This window comes from Mustela nivalis, assembly GCF_964662115.1.
Source record: "Mustela nivalis genome assembly, chromosome: 15".
Classification (NCBI taxonomy): Eukaryota; Metazoa; Chordata; class Mammalia; order Carnivora; family Mustelidae; genus Mustela; species Mustela nivalis.
This window is the reverse complement of record NC_139034.1, coordinates 28006892-28028277: the sequence shown is the minus strand read 5'-3', so window position 1 is coordinate 28028277 and position 21386 is coordinate 28006892. Positions and strand designations below refer to the sequence as shown.

At 38.1% G+C, this 21386-nt stretch overlaps 1 protein-coding gene across 3 annotated transcripts in view; it reads left to right on the top strand.

Moving 5' to 3' along the window:
* The window catches only part of RNASEH2B (ribonuclease H2 subunit B), a 64132-nt gene that overhangs the window by 18973 nt on the left and 23773 nt on the right, over positions 1–21386 (top strand). For all 3 annotated transcript variants that reach the window (XM_082700549.1, XM_082700547.1, XM_082700548.1), the window contains exons 2-5: positions 6064–6135; positions 8129–8236; positions 12377–12453; positions 16573–16687. In XM_082700549.1, the coding sequence (XP_082556675.1) occupies positions 6064–6135; positions 8129–8236; positions 12377–12453; positions 16573–16687 (372 nt within the window). The remainder of the gene's footprint in view (positions 1–6063; positions 6136–8128; positions 8237–12376; positions 12454–16572; positions 16688–21386) is intronic.

The window sequence follows — 21386 nt, the reverse complement described above, 5'->3', positions numbered from 1 at the left end:
TAGATTCTAGCAGACAAAAACGTGGTCTCGTGAGACCATACATGGCATCTGATAATCCCCCGACTGTGCAATGGGTATACGAGATGGGACAGAGGACTAAGGGGAACTAGAAAGTGGTAGTTGGACTTTGACAAAGTTAGTTTGTTGTTGCCTGTTTGATTGTACAAGGCAAAATCTTTACCTAGTGATTTTTTTTTTTTTCTTATCTAGGGAGCATGTATTTGAAGGGCGGCCTTTATGTAAAAATCACCCGATTTCCAAATATTGGCACCTAAATTCAAATTTTTTCAAATGTGCAAATCAAACAAAACCCTTCTGTGGCTTGAGTTTGGCCCAGGAGCCTCCTGAAGATTTCCCTGGTGAAGTGAAAGCATAATTCCCTTGACTTCTTAGCCATCACAGTGAAGAACTTAATGTGAGGCACAGGAAGCCTTCTCAGACCTACTCTTCTTTGTTGTGTCCCCTATCTTAAGGTCTTAAATTCCATGTATTTCTTCTTCTTAGTAGCTGTTACATTTGGTGTCTGCCTTTGTATGATTGTTGACTCAGTATCTGTTTCTTCCAGGGAACATCCAAAAGTTCCTCATGGGAACAGGCCGGGTCTGCTTTACTAATCAATAGTTAAAAACTGAATGAGTGAAGTAGGCAGGAGAGATTAATTTTAAAATCCATTCTGTTGTTAAAGAGGTAAAACAACCTGAGAATAGCATCTCGCTTGGAATTCTGTGTTGAAATATTCAATACAACTGCAGGTTATTTTATTGGCACAACTGAGAAAAGATTTTTTTTTTCCCATACTACGTAGACATTTCAGCATTATCTACACTAATACATCTCAAAGTGTATTTCAGAGAACCCTGGCATTTGCAGCAGAACACATTAATGTCAGTATTTATTTGTACTTAGTAATTCCAAAGTTTACAGTTTGACATTTAGGCTATAGTTAATCCTCTGGATTTAGTGCTCTTCCTGAGAAAAATGGAAACACTGCTTCCCTTGTATAGTTGTTAAGAATATATATTTTAGACTTTTAGTATTTATAAATTTTAATCATTTTAAGCGCTGGAAGAATGGGAAAGCTGAAGGAGAGCTGGTGAGAATCCCTAGAACTAGAACTTTCTATTGAAAAAAAGGAAACAAAAAAATCAATAACGATTCACCACGTTCAAGCTGAAAGGTTTACTATAGTACTGAAGTAAAACCACAGGTGTATTGCTGAAGGAGAGAGGTCGCTTTTTCCATGCCTTGACATAGTAGAGACAGTGAAGCTGAAATAGTGAGAAACAGCAAGGTGAAGGAGGGAAAACCACAACCTGTTTTAGTTTTGTGGAAAAGTTTTTAACAGTGCTAAACTTTATCCTTCACATTTTTATAAGTTGCAGAAAGGAAAGTCTTAAAAGACTCCTAAAATTAAATCTGTGTATGTCCATTTCTATAACATTCTCAAAATCACGAAACTGTAGAGATGGAGAACAGATTAGCAGTTGCCAAGGGTTGGAATTGGGGCACAGGGTTCTATGAGCTTTCATCTAGTGCATCCTGAAGCTCTGTGTCTGTGAGCTTAAACATTTACAATGATTTCCTCTTTAGGAAAAGAGGTTTTCCTAAAGAGGAAATCACCAGGAAATCACATCCTTGAAAAAAAAAAAAAAGACTTAATTCCTGTATAACTAACATTCATGTATTAGTTTCAAGTGTATGATACAGTGATTCCACAGTCCACCACTCAGTGCTCATCACGATGAGGGCACTCTTGATTCCTTTCACCTATTTCACCCCCCCCCCCCAACCACCTTCCCCTCTGGGAACCACCAGTCCTCTACAGTCAAGAGTCTGTTTTACTGTTTGTCTCTTTTTTTCTTTTTTTGTATGTTTTGTTTCTTAAATTCCAAATAGGAGTGAAATTCTATGGAACAGTATGGAGCGCCTCAAAAAAATTAAAACCAGAATTGCCGTATGATCCAGCAATTCCACTACTGGGTATTTACTAAAAGAAATGAAAACAGTAACTTGAAAAGATATGTGCACTCCTATGTTTACTGCAGCATCATTTACAATAGCCAAGATAGGGAAGCAACCCATGTGTCCATCAATAGCTGAATGGATATAGAAGAGGTGGTGTGTGAATACACCATGGACCATTACTCAGCCATAAAAAAGGAATGAAGTCGGCATTTGCATCAACATGGATGGAGCTAGAAGCTTTGATGCTAAGTGCAGTCAGTCAGTGGGATGACCTTCTTTATTACTATAATGTTCTAAGTCTGTTATTAACAGAGCCATTCCATCTTTCTTTTAATTAGTTTAGCATGAAAAGCGTGCTAGTGTTAGCATGAAAAGCATATCTTCTTCCTTTTAATCTACTTGCAGCTTTCAAGTGTTTCTACATGCATGCATAGAGGATTACCTTACTTTTTTAACCAATCTGAAAATTTCTGCCTTTGAATTAAGGTGTACAGACATTTACATTGCGTGTGATTATTAATAGGGTTAGGTTTGAGTCTGTCATTTTGCTGTTTGTTTTCTGGTTTGTCTCTTCTGTCCTTTTTAACTTTTTTCATTCCCCTTCTGCCTTTTTCTTTTAGGATTAAAATTTTTTTATGGTTCTATTTCATCTATATTGTCATATTAGTGGCAGCATTTTTTCTTAATTTTGTGGCCACTTTGCGGTTTACTGCACACGTATATCGATCCCATCTAGCTTCAGGTGATGTCACGCCATTCCACAGATGGCAGAAAAAACTCACACAGTAAGATGAAACATACAGTAGTATGCTTTCCTCTCCCCTGTCCTGGCCTTCATGCTATCTTCTCATGTATTTTATTTATATGTATGTTATAAACCCCACACTAACTTGCTATTTTTGTTTAGTCAGTGATCTTTTTTTTTAATGTTTTATTTATTTATTTGACAGAGAGAGAGAGATCACAAGTAGTCAGAGAGGCAGGCAGAGAGAGAGAGGGAAGCAGGCTCCCTGCTGAGCAGAGAGCCCGATGCGGGACTCGATCCCAGGACCCTGAGATCATGACCTGAGCCAAAGGCAGCGGCTTAACCCACTGAGTCACCCTGGTACCCTAGTCAGTGATCTTTAAAGAGATATAAGTAATAGAAATAAAATTGTTATTGATTTACCCCTGTAGTCACCATTACCAGTGCTTCTCATTTCTTTGTTTAAATTCTTATTTTCATCTGGTAGCCTATTCCTTCTGCCAGGACTTCCTTTAGCATTCCTGGCAGTGCGGGTCTGTTGGTGGTTATTGCTTTCAGCTCCTGCATGTCTGAAAAAGTCTATTTATCACCTTTATTTTTTCAAGGGTAATTTCTCTGGGATCATCATGTTTTCTTTCAGTACTTTACAGATGTCTTCTGGCTTGCATTGTTTCCAATGAAGAAACTTGCTGAGATTCTTAGTTTTGTTCCTCTGTACATAGTATGTCTTCTTTAACTCTGTCTGCTTTTAAGATCTGTCTTTTTATTACTGGCTTTGAAGTATTGATCGTGATATATAGTTTATTCCTATTTCCTGTGTTTTGGCTTTATTGAACTTCTGGGACATGTAGGTTTATTGTTTTCATCAGATTTGAAAATATTTGGCTATAATTTCTTCAAATATTTTTTCCGTTCCCACATCCTCTCTTTCAGACACATGTATTAGGATGCTTGAAGTTGTCCCACAGTTCACTAATGTCTATTTATTTTTCATTCTTTTTTCTCTGTGTTTTCATTTCACATAGTTTCTCTTGCTATGTTTTCAGTTCATTAATCTTTTCTTCCGCCATTAATCCCATCTAGTGTATTTTTCATTTCAACTTGGGTCTTTTGAGAAAACTTATGTGTCTCTACTTAATTTTTTGTGCATGAGGAATACTGTCCTTACGCTTCTGCCTATCCATTTGAACATCTGTGTCTAATATCAGGACCCCTCTCTCAATAATTGGGTTCTTCATTTTTCTCATTTCGGGCCATATTTTTCTGCTTCTTTGAATGCACAGTAATATTTGCTTAGATGCCAGACATTGTGAATTTTATCTTTTCGGCCAAGGAATATTTTTGTATTCCTGTAAATAATCTTGAGCTTCATTCTGGGGCCCAGTGAAGGTACTCAGAAAGAGTTTGATCCTTTTAGGTCTTGCTTTTTTTTTTTTTTTTTTTTTTTTTAAGATTGTATTTATATATTTGACAGGCAGAGATTACAGATAGGCAGAGAGGCAGGCAAGAGACAGGAAGAAGCAAGCTCCCTGCCGGGCAGAGAGCCCTATGTGGGGCTCCATCCCCAGGACTCTGGGATCATGACCTCAGCCAAAGGCAGAGCCTTTAACCCACTGAGCCACCCAGGTGCCCCTAGGTCTTGCTTTTTTTTTTTTTTTTTAAGGTCTTGGTTTTTAGATAAAATTAATTTATTGGTACCACAGCTGCATTTAGGCTAGGGTTCTTTGTTCCCTGCTGCTAAGGCAAGACCCTTTTATGTCCTCGGAATCAAGAGGCTTCCCCGTCTGTCTGGAGTTCCGAGCCCTGCATGAACGTGAGGTACTCTCCCCTCTCATCTCCTAGTCTTGGGGTAGTTTCATCACCTGCATGTACTACATACAGTTCTCAGTTCGATACTCAGGCAGTGTCTTTTGCACAGCTCTAGGGTTTTCTTTCTCTGTACCTCTCTCCTTTCCTGTGCACCACCCAGTGAACCTGCAGCCCCAATTTGTCAATGCAGGGTGTCTGCCAGCCTCCCCCTGGGGCAGGTGGAAACTCCTCATGGCAATACGCAGGGGCATTTGTAGAGGTCACCTTAATTGTCGCCCATCTCTCAGGGATCACTATCCTGTACGACTCAATGCCCCGTGTCCTGAACACAATAGTTTCCTTTGTTTTGTTGTTGTTGTTGTTGTCATTGATGGTTTTAGGTGGGAGGGTAAATAAAGTTCTTGGTATTCCATTTAGTTGTGATTGGAAATCGCAAAATTGGGGTTTATATTTTCTTTTGCTTATTTAATATTCCTCTTATTTGAAGAAGAAAGTTGTATTTTAACCATTTATGTGTAAGCCGATTTCTAATCATGCTTGCTGTATTCAAGTTTATGAAGATCTGAAGTGGGGTGAAGGGGCGGCACATAAAATAAACACAATGAAGTGCTACTGCTTACCCAAAGCTCTCTGATTTACTCTTTGGTAGGTTGTTGATCTGCTGGATTATGAGACCCCTTTGTTCCTTTCGGAGAGAGAGAGTCACCAAATGTGTTCTATGAATGTGCATTCAAAATGTATGGAAGATGTTATAAATCAAATGGTCATGGTCTTTGTGTTTTGATCTACACCATTAAAACTTCGACAGTAAAATATTATAGAGGAAACATAATGAGAGAACTTACTTCAGTAGATATTAAAATGTATTTTAAAGCTATAATAATCAAAATATTAAAGTAGTAATGCTAATATTGACACAGACTAGTAGACCAAAATAGAATTTCCATAGGCAGACTTACAAATGTAGTTTAAACATTTAGCATAAAGGAACTATTTCAGGCATGCGTTTTTCAGAAGATAACGTTGGTACAACCGGACAATTCACTGAAAAAAAGAAAAGTTGGATCTCCTCTCCATACCTTAAACCCAGCTATGTTTCAGATAGATTAAAAAGATAACAATGGGGGTGCCTGGGTGGCTTAGTGGGTTAGGCCTCTGTCTTCGGCTCGGGTCATGATCCCAGCGTCCTGGGATCGAGCCCCACATCGGGCTCTCTGCTCAGCGGGAGCCTGCTTCCTCCTCTCTCTCTGCCTGCCTCTCTGCCTACTTGTGATCTCTGTCTGTCAAATAAGTAAATAAAATCTTTAAAAAAAAAAAAAGATAACAGCGTTGTTGGGAGAAAATGTAAGTGATTCATATAGGCTTGAGGGAGAGAGGGCCTTTTTAAGTATGACACAGAGGATACAACCAAATTGGAGTTAGAGAGTTTACAAAGAAAAATCATTCAAACAGAAGGAAAAAAGAGAGAGAGAGAGAATAAGGTAAATAAGGTGAGCAAGAAAGCAAATGTCTTTTAATTTAACAAATTCATTATTTCTTTTCAGAATATTTAAAAGATGCTTCAAAGAAGATGAAAAGTGGACTTATATTTGTAAAATTGGTGAACCCGTGTTCAGGTAAGCTTTCCTGCCCCCTTCTCTTCCGATTACAGTAACTCTAGTATTTTTTAAACATTGCGCATAAAAAGTGTATATACTTATTTACCTTTGTACGTTTGTTCTTCCTTAATAGGTTTTAAAAGTAAGTTGGCATTGCTGGGTGACAACAGCGAGCTTGGCCTAAATTTTGTTTATTTCTTCTTCTAATTTAAATCCATAGAACTGTTCACTCATCAGAAATGCATACAAGATAGAAAGTAGTGTGTTTGGCTTCTCTCTGAAAACAGACTGTTTTTCTTTAGCCTTCTTAAGCCAATTCTTCTTAAATAGTTGTCCAATATTAATGTCCACTTATATTCATTTTATGTTGTGAAATAAACAGCCAGAGTAAAAAAGAAAAAATAGAGTTTTTACTTGACATGCCAAGATTTTGAGTGTTTTCATTTTTAGTGGTACTTTCCTTATTTTGTTCTAACCAAAAGGTGGTATATTTGTTCCAATTCAAGAAGTGATTTTTTTATATTAAAAGCATTGTATACAGATACATATTTTATTGCAACTAATTTCATTTTAACTTTATATTTTGTTTCCTAATTTTTAGGCAAAAATATTAAAATATACTATAAAATATAGTAATTCTGATATTTATCTTTATGTGGGGTTTTTTTGTTTAATTTATTTCACAAGGTTTATGTCATAGGGTTGTTATTAATTTTGTAAGATTGTGTGTAGACATCTGATACTTAGCAAATTAGAACATTGTGCTGGCAGGTACAATATTGAAATAGCAAAAGCAAGAGAAATTTATTGGGTAGTGCCTTGTTACCGTTGTTGATGGAAAGACATAAATAGAAGCCACAAAAAAGGCAAAAAGTCCTGGCTTCTTCCAGTTTCCTTTTCTTCAAGGTGGAATTGAATTTGAATTGAAAATTCCTATTATCTTTAACTTCTAATTTTTTTTTTTAAAGATTTTATTTATCTATTTGACAGAGAGAGATCACAAACAGGCAGAGAGGCAGGCAGAGAGAGAGGAGGAAGCAGGCTCCCTGCTGAGCAGAGAGCCCGATGTGGGGCTCGATTCCCAGGACCCTGGGATCATGACCTGAGCCGAAGGCAGTGGCTTAACCCACTGAGCCACCCAGGCGCCCCGTATTTTTTTTTTTTTCTAATTTTTTTTTTTTCACATTTTTTCTAGAGAAGTCTTAGGTAGCAGTAAAGGTTGTAAAGCATTTAATGAAAGTAAAGGTATACAAAAAAGTCAGGCTTCTTGTAAAATTTGTGTTTTATCTACATGTCTGTAAACAACAGAGGAACAAATGTTCGCATTTACTACATTGTGGAAAAATCAAGGCTAACATGTGCTGAGCATTTACTATTTTAGGAACTTTACATGTGTTCTGCCTTTCTAATTCTTACAAAACCCTGTGAGGTATGTTCCCTATTGCTTCCATTTTACAGATATGGAAACAGAGGCACAAAAAGGTTTGTACAACTTCCTCAAAGGCACACCCCCAACGTGTGGTCCACATAGATTCAAACTCAGGGTCCTTGATAGTGCTGTGTTTAGAAAAAAATTTCATGCATCAAAGGGCCCTTGCCTTTCTCACTTAGTGCTGGCCCTCGGGGTCTATCTTGGGCCCTCTGGTGACAGGACCCACATGCCAGCTCAGTTCATCTGGTGGAAGCGTCAGGCTTGGGTAGTTTTAGAACTGATTTCCCCTTGCGATCTAATGGAGGAGTCAATGAGACGCTTTGTAGCAGTTAAGATGAATGATTGCGTTTTTTGTTTTTTTTTTTTTAATTTACTGGTTTAAGTTCAGTGAGGATTATAGAGCTCAGAAACAAGCATCTGTATATAATAGCTATAAACTTTCCTCAGAGTCAGTTTGTATAGAATATATCTATGTATGTTTATGTCCATATTAGGAACATTCCTCAGAACTATTGGACAGTCTTTTGATTTTGTGTGTGTGTGAAAACTTACAAATAAAAAACAGATCTGTCTTAACAGGGGAAGGAACCATTTACTTGTTCAATATGTGTCAACAGCAGCTGTTTGAAATAAAAGTTTTCAAGGAAAAACACCATTCTTGGTTTATAAATCAATCAGTCCAGTCAGGTAAGTGACGCATGTATATATTTCTGTTAACTAAACACATACTCTAGCTTTTCCATCCTTCATGCATTGGAGTGCAGGCTTGTCTGCCCAGTTTGGAGTCTGGTCCATGTTTTGGCCTTCCTTGGCATCAGAGCAGGATTTAATCAGGGGGAAAGGAAAGATAGTTTGAACAATTTTAAATCAGTATCTATGTATCTTAGATAGTAGGCAAATTTAAACTAGTAACTCCACTTTGTCTCCTAAAACACAGATGCCTCCCTGGTCAGGAATTAGGTCATTTTTCTAACACAGGAGCGTACATAGTGTGGACTGGGAACTCTTTGTTCTTCTTTTAGACACTTTTGAGGATCTTCAGGTGTTAATGTCTTACTTCTGTGCAAATGAATGCACTTCTAAAATGAAATAGAATATAACAAAGATTTTTTTTTAACGTGTTGTCATAAAATTACTACTGTTCCCACCCTTCACCCCCCCCCCACACACACACATACCCAACACCAAAGTTCTGATTCTTTTAATGTTCCTCTAATTTGGGGGCAGTGTTGACTCAGAAGGAGAAAGGATTCCGCATGTTCTGATGGTTCAAGGAGTCGGGGGAAGGTTGAGTCAGTGATAGTTGAGGCCATTATACATTCCCTCTACCTGTGTTCTCATTGTTTCCTGAGAGTATTTTCTATTTCTTTGTCAGCCCTCTGCTTTCTGTTGACTATGTATGTCTCCACTTAGAGCCAGTGTAAAAAGGCCACTTTGTCTTTCTTCTAGGACGTTCCAGAACAAGAGTTTATTGCTGGTGATAAATTTCATATACCTATGTGCATGAAAATATTTGAAATGGCTTTCAGTTGCCAAAATACAATGGCAGACTATGATATAGTCTGGCAGGTGGAAAGTATATATTCCCTTTTATTGTCACTGCTATGCTTATTCGTTTGGCAAAGTATGAGAGCTCTAACTTCTAACGTAATATACTTGCAGTTGGGTTTAGCTAGGTAGACACAATAATATCCTGATGAAACTGGGAAATATTGGGAGTCAGTGATTGATCACCTCTCCTGGACTGTCTGAGTTGGTATCTGCTTTTTATGCTTTTTAATAGACCTTATTTGAGTGGTTTTATGTTCATAGCAAAGGTGCCTGCTTTTTTCATCATTGTCTTCTTTTTAAACTTAGCCTTGAAGAAAGAGCTGCTTTTAAGAATAGCCACCAGGATATTGTTTTCAGACCTAAAAACCTGTTCCTAATTTCTATCACGGATGCCTCATATAAAATGAGCTTAGAGCTTCTGATAGGTTGTTTTCATAAGTTTCTCTTCTACTTTAAAAAAATAATCAAGTAATATCATAATGTGAAATTACTTTCTTAACTTTTTTTACTTTCTGTGAATTGGAATCATATATATAATTTAGGGTTAGAATTTCTTGGTTGTATAGGTAGGTTGCTCTGTTAGGGAATCAAAGAAAGTACCTATGTTTCCTGAAACCAAAATAAGTATAAAGATAAAGGAATTATTTATCGTTCCATGTGATGAAATATCTCTTCTCGTTCACCTCCATGGAAGAAGGAGTGTGTAAGAAGGAGCTTAGCGAGGCTGTGATAAAGGAAGGAAAAGTGGGGACTAGGTAGGTAGTTTTCTTGATATGCTTCTTTTCCTTCTAGCCTGGATAGTAATCTTACTACAGAGTCTCCTGTTCCTTATGTTCAGTCTTGTTAGACTTGTTTCCTCTTGCCTTTTCCTTAAGGAGTAGGACGTTAGGGTAAGGTCTGAATAGGGTGGGGTCTCAAGTGGGGAACCACCTTCTCAGCTTTGAATTATTGGCTATTCCAAGCTGTGAACCCACAGACCATAGAAGGAGCTATTCATGGAGAGAATAATATTGCTTGCCCATGGCTTCATCCTCAAACGTGTAGGAAATGACATTTTACTGCAGCTTTATAGATAAACTTACACATACAGGTCTCCTAATGTTTGCCTGGTTCACATTTTGTCAGTATTTCTCCCAACTTTGCCTTTTTTTGGGGTGGTAGGAGGACCTCTGGTAAAAATGATTTTTATGGACTCTGGGAAACGAACTGGGGGTTTCAGAGGGGAGGGGGATTAGCCTGGTGGTGGGTATTAAGGAGTGCATGTATTGCAATGAGCACTGGGTGTTACATGCAAACAATGAATCACAAAACACTACATCAAAAACTAATGATGACTAACATAACACAATAAAAACATAATAAAAAATGATTTCTAAATATTTCATATCTTCTTTATTCATCCTTCAGTGGACACTTAGATTGTTCCCATCCCTTGGCTATTGTAAATAATGCTGCAATAAACATCAGGGCGCATATATCTTTTTAAACTAGTGTTTTTATTTTCTTTGGGTAAATACCCAGTAGTAGAATTACTGGATCATATGATATTTCTATTTTTACTTTTTTGAGGAACCTCCATACTGTTTTCCACAGTGGCTGAACCAGTTTGCATTCCTGCCAATAGTGCACAAGGGTTCCTTTTTCTCTACATCCTTGTCAACGCTTGTTATTTATTATATTTTTTATTATTTTTATTTATTATTATTATTTCTTGTATTTGATTTTAGCCATTCTAACAGGTGGGAGTTGATATCTCATTGTGGTTTTGATTTGCATTTCCCTGATGATGAGTGATGTTGGGCATCTTTTCATGGGTCTGTTGGTCATGTATGTCTTTTCTGGAAAAATGTCTATTCAAGTTTTTGGCCCATTTTTAATCAAATTACTTGTTTTTCTGGCATTGAGTTATATAAGTTCTTTATGTATTTTGGGTATTAACCCTTTATGGGATATATCATCTGCAAATATCTTTTTCCATTCGGTAGTTGCCTTTTCCTTTGGTTGATGGCTTCCTTCACTGCAGACCTTATTTTTTTTTTTTTGTATAGTTCCAGTGGTTCATTTTTGCTTTTGTTTCCCTTGCCTGAGGAGATATATACCTATATCTATCTATCTGTACATATAGATATAGATATGTACATATAGTATATGTATATACAGATATAGATAGATATAGATAGATATCTATAGATATCTATAGATATATAGATATATAGATATATATCTATCTATATCTATCTATATCTGTATATACATATACTATATGTACATATCTATATCTATATGTACAGATAGATAGATAGATACACACAGACACACTTACACTTAAAATGGATCATTACTCAGCCATAAAAAGGAATGGGATCTGGCCATTTGTGATAACATGGATGGTCCTAGAGGGTATAATGCTACATGAAATAGGCCAGAGAGAAAAACAAATACCATATGATTTCACTCATAAATGGAATTTAAGAAACCAAACAATAAAAAAAGAAACAAATTTTTTTTTAATTTTTTTTTTTTAAAGATTTTCTTTATTTGAAAGAGAGCACAAGTTGGGTATAGAGACACACAGACTCCCCACTGATCAGGGAGCCCAACACGGGGCTTAATCCCAGGCACCCACCCCCATCATGACCTGAGCCAAAGGCAGGCGCCTAACTGACTGAGCCGCGCAGGCACTGCCCCAAAAACAGACTCTTAAATACAAAGGGCAAACTGGTGATTGCCAGAGGGAAGGTGGGTTGTGGGGTGGCTGAAATAAATAAAGGAGATGAAAAGGTACAGACTTCCGGTTGTAAGATAAATAAGTCACAGAAGTGAAAAGTACAGCATAGAGTCTATCAGTAAGACTGTAATAACGTTATGTGCTGACAGATGGTCACTACACTTACCGTAGCACATTTCAAAAGAGTCATGTAGAATCATGTGCCTATGTAAGAAGAGCTTCTGAATTTAGAATTTCACATATATTTTTCAAGGAATGGTTTCCATATTGGGATTAAGATGAAATAACTAAGTTGTCTTTCTTTTTTTTTTTTTTTAAGATTTTTATTTATTTATTTGACAGACCAAGATCACAAGTAGGCAGGCAGAGAGAGAGGAGGACGCAGGCTCCCTGCTGAGCAGAGAGCCCAATGCGGGGCTCGATTCTAGAACCCTGGGATCATGACCTGAATGGAAGGCAGAGGCTTCAACCCACTGAGCCACCCAGATGCCCCAGTAAGTTGTCTTTCTAAGACATTTAATTCCTTTTGTTCTCTTTTTAATCTGTAGGAGGTCTTCTCCACTTTGCCACACCCATGGACCCTCTATTTCTGCTTCTCCACTACCTCAGAAAGACTGGTAAAGAGGTGAGTTTCTCTTTGGGACTTAACAGTGAGGGAACAGAATAGATCGTTTTTTGCTTGATCTTCTCTCTTCTCTCTCTCCTTTTAATGACCCAAATGTAGAGTCCCAATAATTCAGATATAATTTAGTTAGATTCAGGTTGGTAGATTTGGTCTAGAATACCTGTATCACATGTGCTGGCATGGGTTAGAGCACTGACACAAACCTGAGTACCTGCACTAATCTCTGACTGGTTTACCAGTGACTTTTAAGACTGGCCTAGTCCTCTATGCCCCATGACTTACTTGTTTGACAAAAAGCCTAAGGATGAGGAGGATTTTATCGTTAAGTACTCATTCGTTTTGAAATACAATACAAATGTTAAGAAACTGACCCTGGCCCTTAGGAGAGGAAAGAATACATTTTCTTTCATTTTCTTTCTGTGAGATGTTAAATAGGTCAGCTGGGGTGTGCCTAGTAACCTGGAAGCTGTTCTTGCAACTTAAGGAATCCTAGTTAGATGAAATATACCCTTCCAATAAAAGAGTTCATTAACAGTAATCATTTCAGTCAGAGGTTCTAAAATATTTTGGTTTTAGGATACCATTATACTTCTAAAAATGTTTTAGGATCCCCAAAAGCTTTTTATTCCTGTGGGTTTTATCTATCAATATTTACTGCATTAGAAATTAAAACTGAGCAACTTAAAATAGTTTTATTAATTTATTTTGAAATAATGAGCCCATTACATGTTAACATAAATAACATGTTTTTAATGAAACAAATAACAAAATTCAGTGAAGACTGTGGCATGTTTTCCATTTTTGCAAATCTTATTGATGTCTGGCTGAATAGAGGACATCGAGATTCTCCTATCTGGTTCTGCATTCGGTCCATGTCCATGTATTGTTTCCGTAGAGGTATATGAAGAATTCGCGGCCTCACACAGACATGGAGTCAGAAAAGGGAAGACTGGTACAATAGCACCTTCAGACAACATAGTCTTTGATACTAATCTAAAAACCAACAAGGGGGAAGTGGTTTCTTAAAAATCCGTTGCAATGTAGAATCTGAAACCCTGTCAGTGAATTTCCTGTGTTCTGTTTACATGAGAATCCATTGGTCTGCCTTGCACTGAGAATGGATTTTTTACCTATGTAGGACTTTATAATGTCATGTCTTGGTCATTTGGAAAATATTGCTCCACTGATTTCTGCAGATCTTCCAAATGTTAACACATCTCATTTCTCTCTCTCCCTCCTCTGTTAATATCACCACTGATCTCATCAGAAAACTGTATATTGGGAAGCTGTCATAGCAGATACAACTTTTCTACAATTCTAATTTTTGCTTGGAAGTTAAAATTATATCACCGGCTGCAAGTACTTTCAGTCTTTTCCTTGAAGTCCCAGGCTCACTTCTTTTATGTTCTGCCAAATACCCAGGTCTGAACAGCACTAGTCCCTAACGGTTTTTTCAATTAAAAATGGTATCCCACAAAAAGTAGTTATTTCTGCCTTTGACTCAGTGATGCAAGCACTTTTCCTTGAGGTGATTACTGCACCTGGGTAGCAGCAGAAGGGGCTTCAGCATCACTTTTAACACACAGAATATTTAAAAGATTTGTACTCAGGGTCAAGATTTAACTAAAAGTAATTGCTTTTACTCCTTGATCAAGGGTATCCTGAAGTGACGCTGGCTTTCTTTCTTTCTTTCTTTCTTTCTTTCTTTCTTTCTTTCTTTCTTTTTTTAACCTTCCCTGCCTGGCAGTGAAGAGCACAGGAGCTGCAGGACAGGTTGATGCCTTGGCCATGACTGGTGCTAAGAAGCCTGCAGTTCTTCCTCCCTTGGCCGTGCACATGTCAGCACAGTGAAGATGCAGATAGCATCCTAGCATTATTGTGAAAATAGTCTTGAGCTCTGGACCCCCTGGAAGGGTCTGAGAGACCCCCCCAGCATCTACCAACCACAGTCTGAAAATCTGTGAATTAACAATTTTAAGGAATAAGTGTTATTTTAAACTGCTTAGAAGAATCTGGGTCTTCGTACTCTGATATTTGCTTATAGTTTAAATGTTTATGGGCTCATCTTATTTAGTCCTTACACCAAATTTCCAAAACTTCCATACGGTGGGTGTATCAGTTTAATTTGCTATAAAAACCGAAAGCAATAAAACGGACTTCAAACTTTAAGTCATGCTGTCTTTGGAAACAGCTTAGCTTCTTTTCTTCCCCTCCTTTCCTATATCCTCTGTCCGTTACCCTGGACTGGCGACGTTTTATTCCTTCCTTCATTCATGGTGCTCATTCTCTGGAAGCTACCATGGAGCCAGCATATTTAGGGTATATGAGCTGTGAGGACAGTAAATCTTCATCTCTAAATGAACCACCAGAAATGGTCTGGTCACCACCAGAAGCAAGGATCTGATAATATTCAGTTGAATATTTCAGTTGGCTCCCATTTGTTTTCTAGGTTACATTAACAGAGGTAAAGTCACCAGCCAGCCTTAGCACCTATACTGATGCACATTTAAAGCCCCCCCCCCCTCCATGTTGTGGGGCTGTTTCCCTGTGTCCCACTGAGACCATGACCATGGTGAATTATCCTCACCCTGGACCTCTTGGGAGTCCTGAGGGCTGTTTCAAGTCGAAAGACACAGAATGAAGTAGAGGGGTGGTTGGCTTTCACTGTAAACCATCTTAATTTTTCCTCTCAAATACTTGAAGTACACTATAAAATAACTCATGAAACATTGAGGTATTTCCTTCCCTGCGTGTGAGACACAATATTTTCTTATTGAGTTAAAGAATATTGGTATGCACTTTTGAAATGTTGACCTAGTTTTTTTTAATCATAAGATTTAACATCAGAAAAGTTCTTCTAGAATTTCTAGCTATCCCAACTGTTACTAACTTTATATTCAAAACAAGTTGGTTCTTGTATTTCCTTTTTGAGTATATATGGTAAAGAAAGTGAGAATGAAGTATTAATTACTTACGAAATTAACATAACTGTGTGGCAGTTCATTATATATGATTATTGTTTTAAATTGCTAAATACTTAAAATATATGTTGACCATGAAAGAATATAGATTAAGGTAGATATCTAAAGACAGGCAGACTTGGAAAATGTGTGGATATTGTTTCTATCTGAAGGAAGAAGACAGCATTGGAACTGAGGCATTTCTTGCCACTCTTTGACTTAACAGAAAGTATGACAAGCTTTGACATATGCTACTGAGTGAATGAGATTTCACCCTTCAAACCAAAGAAAGCTGCATTTGTAGAAAGAAAACTGATCAGACGGTTTCTTTGTCTCCAAATGGAGTTGTCACCAAAACAGAAAAGCAGAGTGAGCTAAAAGTGGGACATGGGCAGAACCATACATTTTTTTATAAAGTCCACTATCCCCAAGTCAGGGGAGTAATGATTTAGACAGACTTCATGCCTCTGCACAGTTAAGTAAATATAACCTGATTGAGAAGAAGAATATTCTGAACTCCTATGTTCTGAATTCTGGCCCATTGGCCACCAGGCCTTGCACAACTCTGGAGATGGGCCTGATTTAATATGTGTATAGCTTCCTTGTACTTATCCCTCTGGCTATCTTTTCTTTTATCATGGTCTATACTTGGAAGCACTATCAGACAGTTCTGGCAGGAGCAGATTCATTTTGGTAATTTTCTCCTTGCTCTAGCATTTCTTTCTTCAGCCCTGGGGTAAGGATAGGGAGGGAAGCTATTTGATCTATGTGTGATCTGGTCTTTTTCCTGAGTGATGATTAGAACCCCTGCTCTGTGACCTCAGTTGGTTCTTCCTCACAGTGAATGGGTAGGACCAGACCATTTCCATAAGCTTCCATGGCTTCTGGTGCTCTTCTAGAACTTTTCCCTTCTGTGACTGTACTTTTGATATGGGTGGTATGCTGGTTGGAACCCCAGGGCGTTCAAGAGCTTCTTAGAGGGATCCAAGAGTCCGTTCTGGAGCCTATCCCAGTGGAGGGGTTCTTTAGGTGAGACAAATGACTTTGAACTCAGTTTAAAGGTCCAGTTATGAGATGATGTATCTTTTTCTTTTTTTTATAATGTGTGAGTTTGCTGACTGGAGTGCTTGCCTTCTGACTGAATGAAGTCTTTTTTCAGGGAAAATTCCAGCCCCTAAATCAAGTTGTGGTGGATGACATGTTTCCAAATTGCATCTTGTTGCTGAAACTTCCTGATCTGGAGAAGTTACTTCGACATGTGACAGAGGAGAAAGGTAGAGTATGTGGCCTTTGAAATCAGGCTTATGGCTGCTGGAAAGGCTGCGTGCCTGTCCCTCTGAATATAAGGTTGTTCTATGCCAGTCGGAGGGGAAGCTGTCATTTAGACTTGCTTCTGCTCGTCAGTGCTGGTCCTCTGTTGTACTGGACTGTTCAGTGTTGGAAATTCTAACCAGTGGAATACAGTGGACTGTCTCCCACAGGGCCAGAAATCACCAGGCTTGGGCTTTGGTTTCAGTTCTTCTTTGAACTAGTCTGTGACTTCAGTTAAGTTCCTTGACTGCTTTCTGCCTCAGATTTCTCTCTTGTAAAATTACATAAAGCCTGTACCTTCATTAAATCAAGAAGTGTTTATTGAATGCCTGCTAAGAAGCATATATTGAGCACTAGAGTTAAACTAGTTATAAATAAGACATTATCCTTTACCTTACTAGGCTTTGAGTCTATTGGGGACAAATGCAAATAGGGCAATGACAGCAGAAAGTAATCAAAGTGAACTCCTGGCTTTCTGGGGATGCACAGGACAGATTTATAACCTGGCGAATGGGGAGTGCGGGGAGTTGGCTATGGTGTTCCTGTCCTGGGAGAGAGGGCCTCTAAGTGGAGCCTTGAAGGATGAGTCAGAATAGCAGCATTACGGAGGCATGGATGTATGGGAAAGTTCGTCATGTGTAAGGACCTCTAAGGAGTTCAAGTTTGCCAGAGTATAGAATGCCAAAGGTACATGAAGGTCGGGAAGGAAGGAAAGGGGTTCCCACCCTTGCCCATGCAGGGCAAGGTTCAGTTGATAAAGGCGCTGATGTGTGTCTGACTTTGTGTGATGGTAGCGGAGCATCAGCAGAGTTTGAGCAGGGCAGGGCTATGATGTGGAAAACCTATTGGAGAATCGAAGGTCAGGTCCACGGAGGCTGCTGTAGTAGAATAATGGTAGCCTGAACTCAGCACTGGAACTAGCAGACTGTAGCCCCAAGAGGTAGAACCAGTGTCATTCGGTTTTGGGTGGTAGTCAAGACAGCAGAGGAGTCAGTGATGACTGTTGAGCTGTGCCCTGATCTGCGGTGAGGGTGGCCTTCTGGAGACACAGGTGGGAGGAGGCTGAGGCTACCGAAGAGAGGAGTTGTAGATACTTTTCATTTGAATTTTGAGAGAAGGAAGTGAAGCATATGTGAGCATGTCTTGTTAAGTTGGAAACACTATACAAACTTAGCATCCGTGTCTCCAAAAAGTCATCCAAGTAGCTTCAGGGTTAACATGGACATAGAGTGTGGGAACCAAACCAAGAGGCTGATGAGCTGTGGTTGTTCATGGTTGGTTTGGCAACCGTGACAGTTCTGAGCCCAACAAAGTGGTAGTTCCAAGAAGTGTAAGCTTACAGTGGGAAAGGGGAGAACCTCGCTGATTACATTTTACATTTTAGGTTCAGCTAAATCACCCTTGACCAAGCTTAGGGCTCCATTTTGGATTTGGAATGTGGCACCAAGGTTTTATCAAAACAGTCCCATTAAAGACATTCCCCGATGCTGAGCTTGGAGGAGATAACCATCTTTTTGTGGGTGAACAAATGAAGTGGCTTATAGCCATTTCTGAAAGCTTAAATAATGAGGGATAGGTTTAAGTCATTTTAATTTTGCCAAGCTAAGGTAAATTGAAAATGCAATTAATTCATTATCCCAAATGCTTGCATGAGCTATATTAAGAACAGTTATCTTAAACCAAAACACAGAAACCCAGATTCAGAAACAGTGTTAATGCACTGGCATTTGTTATTTGTTAGAACCTGCATTTCAAAACAAGAGCTTTCCTCTCTCTCATTCCTTCCTTCTTTTCCTCGGAACCCCTGACCATTGATTAAATCATCATCTGAACTCCTATCACTCTCTTTCACTCCTCAACATTGCCTGACAGAGTTCAGCTGCTGGAGAAAGTGCATGTCCTATGCTTATCTTTGACCAGCTTTAAGTAAACTTCAAAATACTATGAATTACCCTTTGGATCTTCATGGAAAAAGATTTCCATCTCAGTATGCTGACCTTGTATACAGAACTGACACAAAGAAAATATTTCACATATTTGTGTTCTGGGTTAAGGGGTAAGGCAAGTAATGTGAGATTGTTTATGTGTATTTTGATGAAAAGGACTTTTTCAGGATGATGCATTTTTAAGAGATGTAAGAAATCCTACTATTTCTATATCATTTTTTTTCTCATTTTTAAAATTTTTGGTTTTGTTTTTAAAACTTCCATTATTTTAGGATATACAGATGTCATTTTTTAGGAGAAGAATTTGATTATGAAGAAACTGTCAAGACTTTTAGAAAGAATGGCATACATCTTTTACTATATGAAATTTAAGCTGAATTATCACTTTATGTTTTGTCTTACTATCACTAAAAAAGAAAGAAAGAAAAATTTGAGGCCTAGCGTGGTAGAAACCTGAAAAATATATAGGCTGATAATATATCTGCTTTGAAAATGAAAGTACATGGACTGGTAAAACAATTATTTTAACTTAAGAAAATTAAAGATACAAAAAATTCAAATAAAAAAAACTGCAAATATTATTTAGTACTCAATCCAATAATCAACCTATGTTAATATTTTATTATATTTGCTTCGTTTCTTTTTGGGGAAAGAATTTCTTTAAAAACAGTCTGTAATCTGATTGCAGGATCTGATGGCCTGCAAGGAAAATTAAAAGTATATTTGCTATACAGTTTTGAAGAAATCGTTCAAACTTTTCAGCATCCTTGATCTGTCAGATGAAGAGTTTGAAGGGTTGAGAGTATCCCCTATATGTTATAATTAGTACTTTGCAAAGTTGTTCTGGATCACAAAATAAAGCAATGATTTTATTTTTAGCTTTATAGTGTTGAAATTATTGAGTAACCAGGATGTGAACATTATTTAAGTATTGCAATTAATAGTATCTGGTGTCTACCATAAAGAGATGCTTCTGGAATTAAATTATGTAATAGAGGTAAATCAATGCCCAGAGAGTACTGGATAGATAGTAAAAGCTTAGTAAATATAAGTACTATTAAGACTTCTGTAGAAATTATTAATTCTTTGCTGATGTGTAAATACTGGGCACACCCTTACACATCTGTTTGATGGGCCATTGCTAAATACATATTGAAGTCATTTAAGTAGAATGGGGATAAGTGATAATAATAAAAATATCTACTATCTACTGCGAAGTTATATATCATCGTATCTTTCAGTAATTGCCTCTTGTTACTGTTAAAACCTGCATTTTTACAAATGAGGAGACCAAATCTCAAAGAGATGAAGTTACTAGACTAGCGTCACAGACGTAGAAGCCAGGGAACCAGAACTGAAGCCTGTGCCTGACAGCCACTCTTTCCTCTCCTTCTTGCAACTGTGCCACACCTTCCAGAACACTCAGGTAGAGTTGTTAGGTGGTATCTCATGTAAAGATAGAAACTTATTTAAAAAAAAAAAAAAAAATCTTATATATCCCGTCTTCATAATTTCCCTTTGTGAGGCAAAAAGAGAGAGACAGGAAAGACGGAGAACTATGATAACATAAGGAAAAGACAATTCTCATCCCAGCAGTGAGCTTTCTGTTCTCAGGCACCCATTTCCCTCCTTTCAGCAATAGTCCCAGCTGCCTACTCGAATTTAGCTTACTGTCCACTTATAAATTACTGTTTGGTTCCCGTTCCATATTTTATTGCTAGGGGACTGCCAGGGAGTGGTCAGTGATATTCAGGAGAGGGAGCACAGACAAAGGAGAGAGCTGATGGTCTCTAATGTCCATTCTCTCCATAGGCACTCTGCAGGTAGAGCAAAACCTGAAGCACTCAGATTCCCCAGCCAGCTGTTTCATTATTAGACTTCAGATGCTGTCTCAGAAGTCTGTGGCATTAAAGATCTGGTTAAGCCTGTAGGTTTATGAGCACCTCCCCCTACCCACCTCATCCCTGCCCAGTAAACCCAGCCCCAGTTGTTTGAATCCTAAGTGACAATGGCAATGATCTTAGTTAGCACTGCCTGCTCTATTAGTGAAGGAGATGATGTGTCTGTGTTTGCTAGCTCTGGGGCTCAGTCACTTCTTGCCGAAGAAGCTCACATTCAGTGGAGGGATGACAGGGAAGGGCCTAATAAAGGGTTATGAACTTCATCTTGAGTGTCACACTGTTTCATATTGCAAGCCAGAGCTGCTCTGGGCTGTCTGATGTGATTAACAAGAAGAGCCAGGAAAACTTACCTGATTAAAATACCCCAAGTACAGTTGCCAAGTTTCTGTCCCCAGGAGGCAGGAAAAAAAAAAGAGACTATATGAGTTTCTGTTATGGAAAACATTGGGAAAGTAGATGTGAAAATGTGCTCTAGGCAGTTTGTTCAATAATACATCAGGGAAATTCAGGATGAGCCGATTACCCAATTGCTGAACATGTTATTTAATTGTGGACTCACTTTTATTCCATCCTTATTTTGTAAACCCAATCTTTCCAGATGTTTGAGACCAGTTTTATAGGCACCAGACACGTTAAGGAAAGAAACCTTTCCAGCATATGCACATATTATCTAACTCACTAACTCTTGCAAATATTAAATTTAAGACATGAACAAACATGGTATTTTTCATAATTTTGGGTAACCCGTGGCCTTCATGAATATTTTGAACCCCCTTATCGAAATTTGCGAATTTCAAAATTAAGCAGTTTTTGCA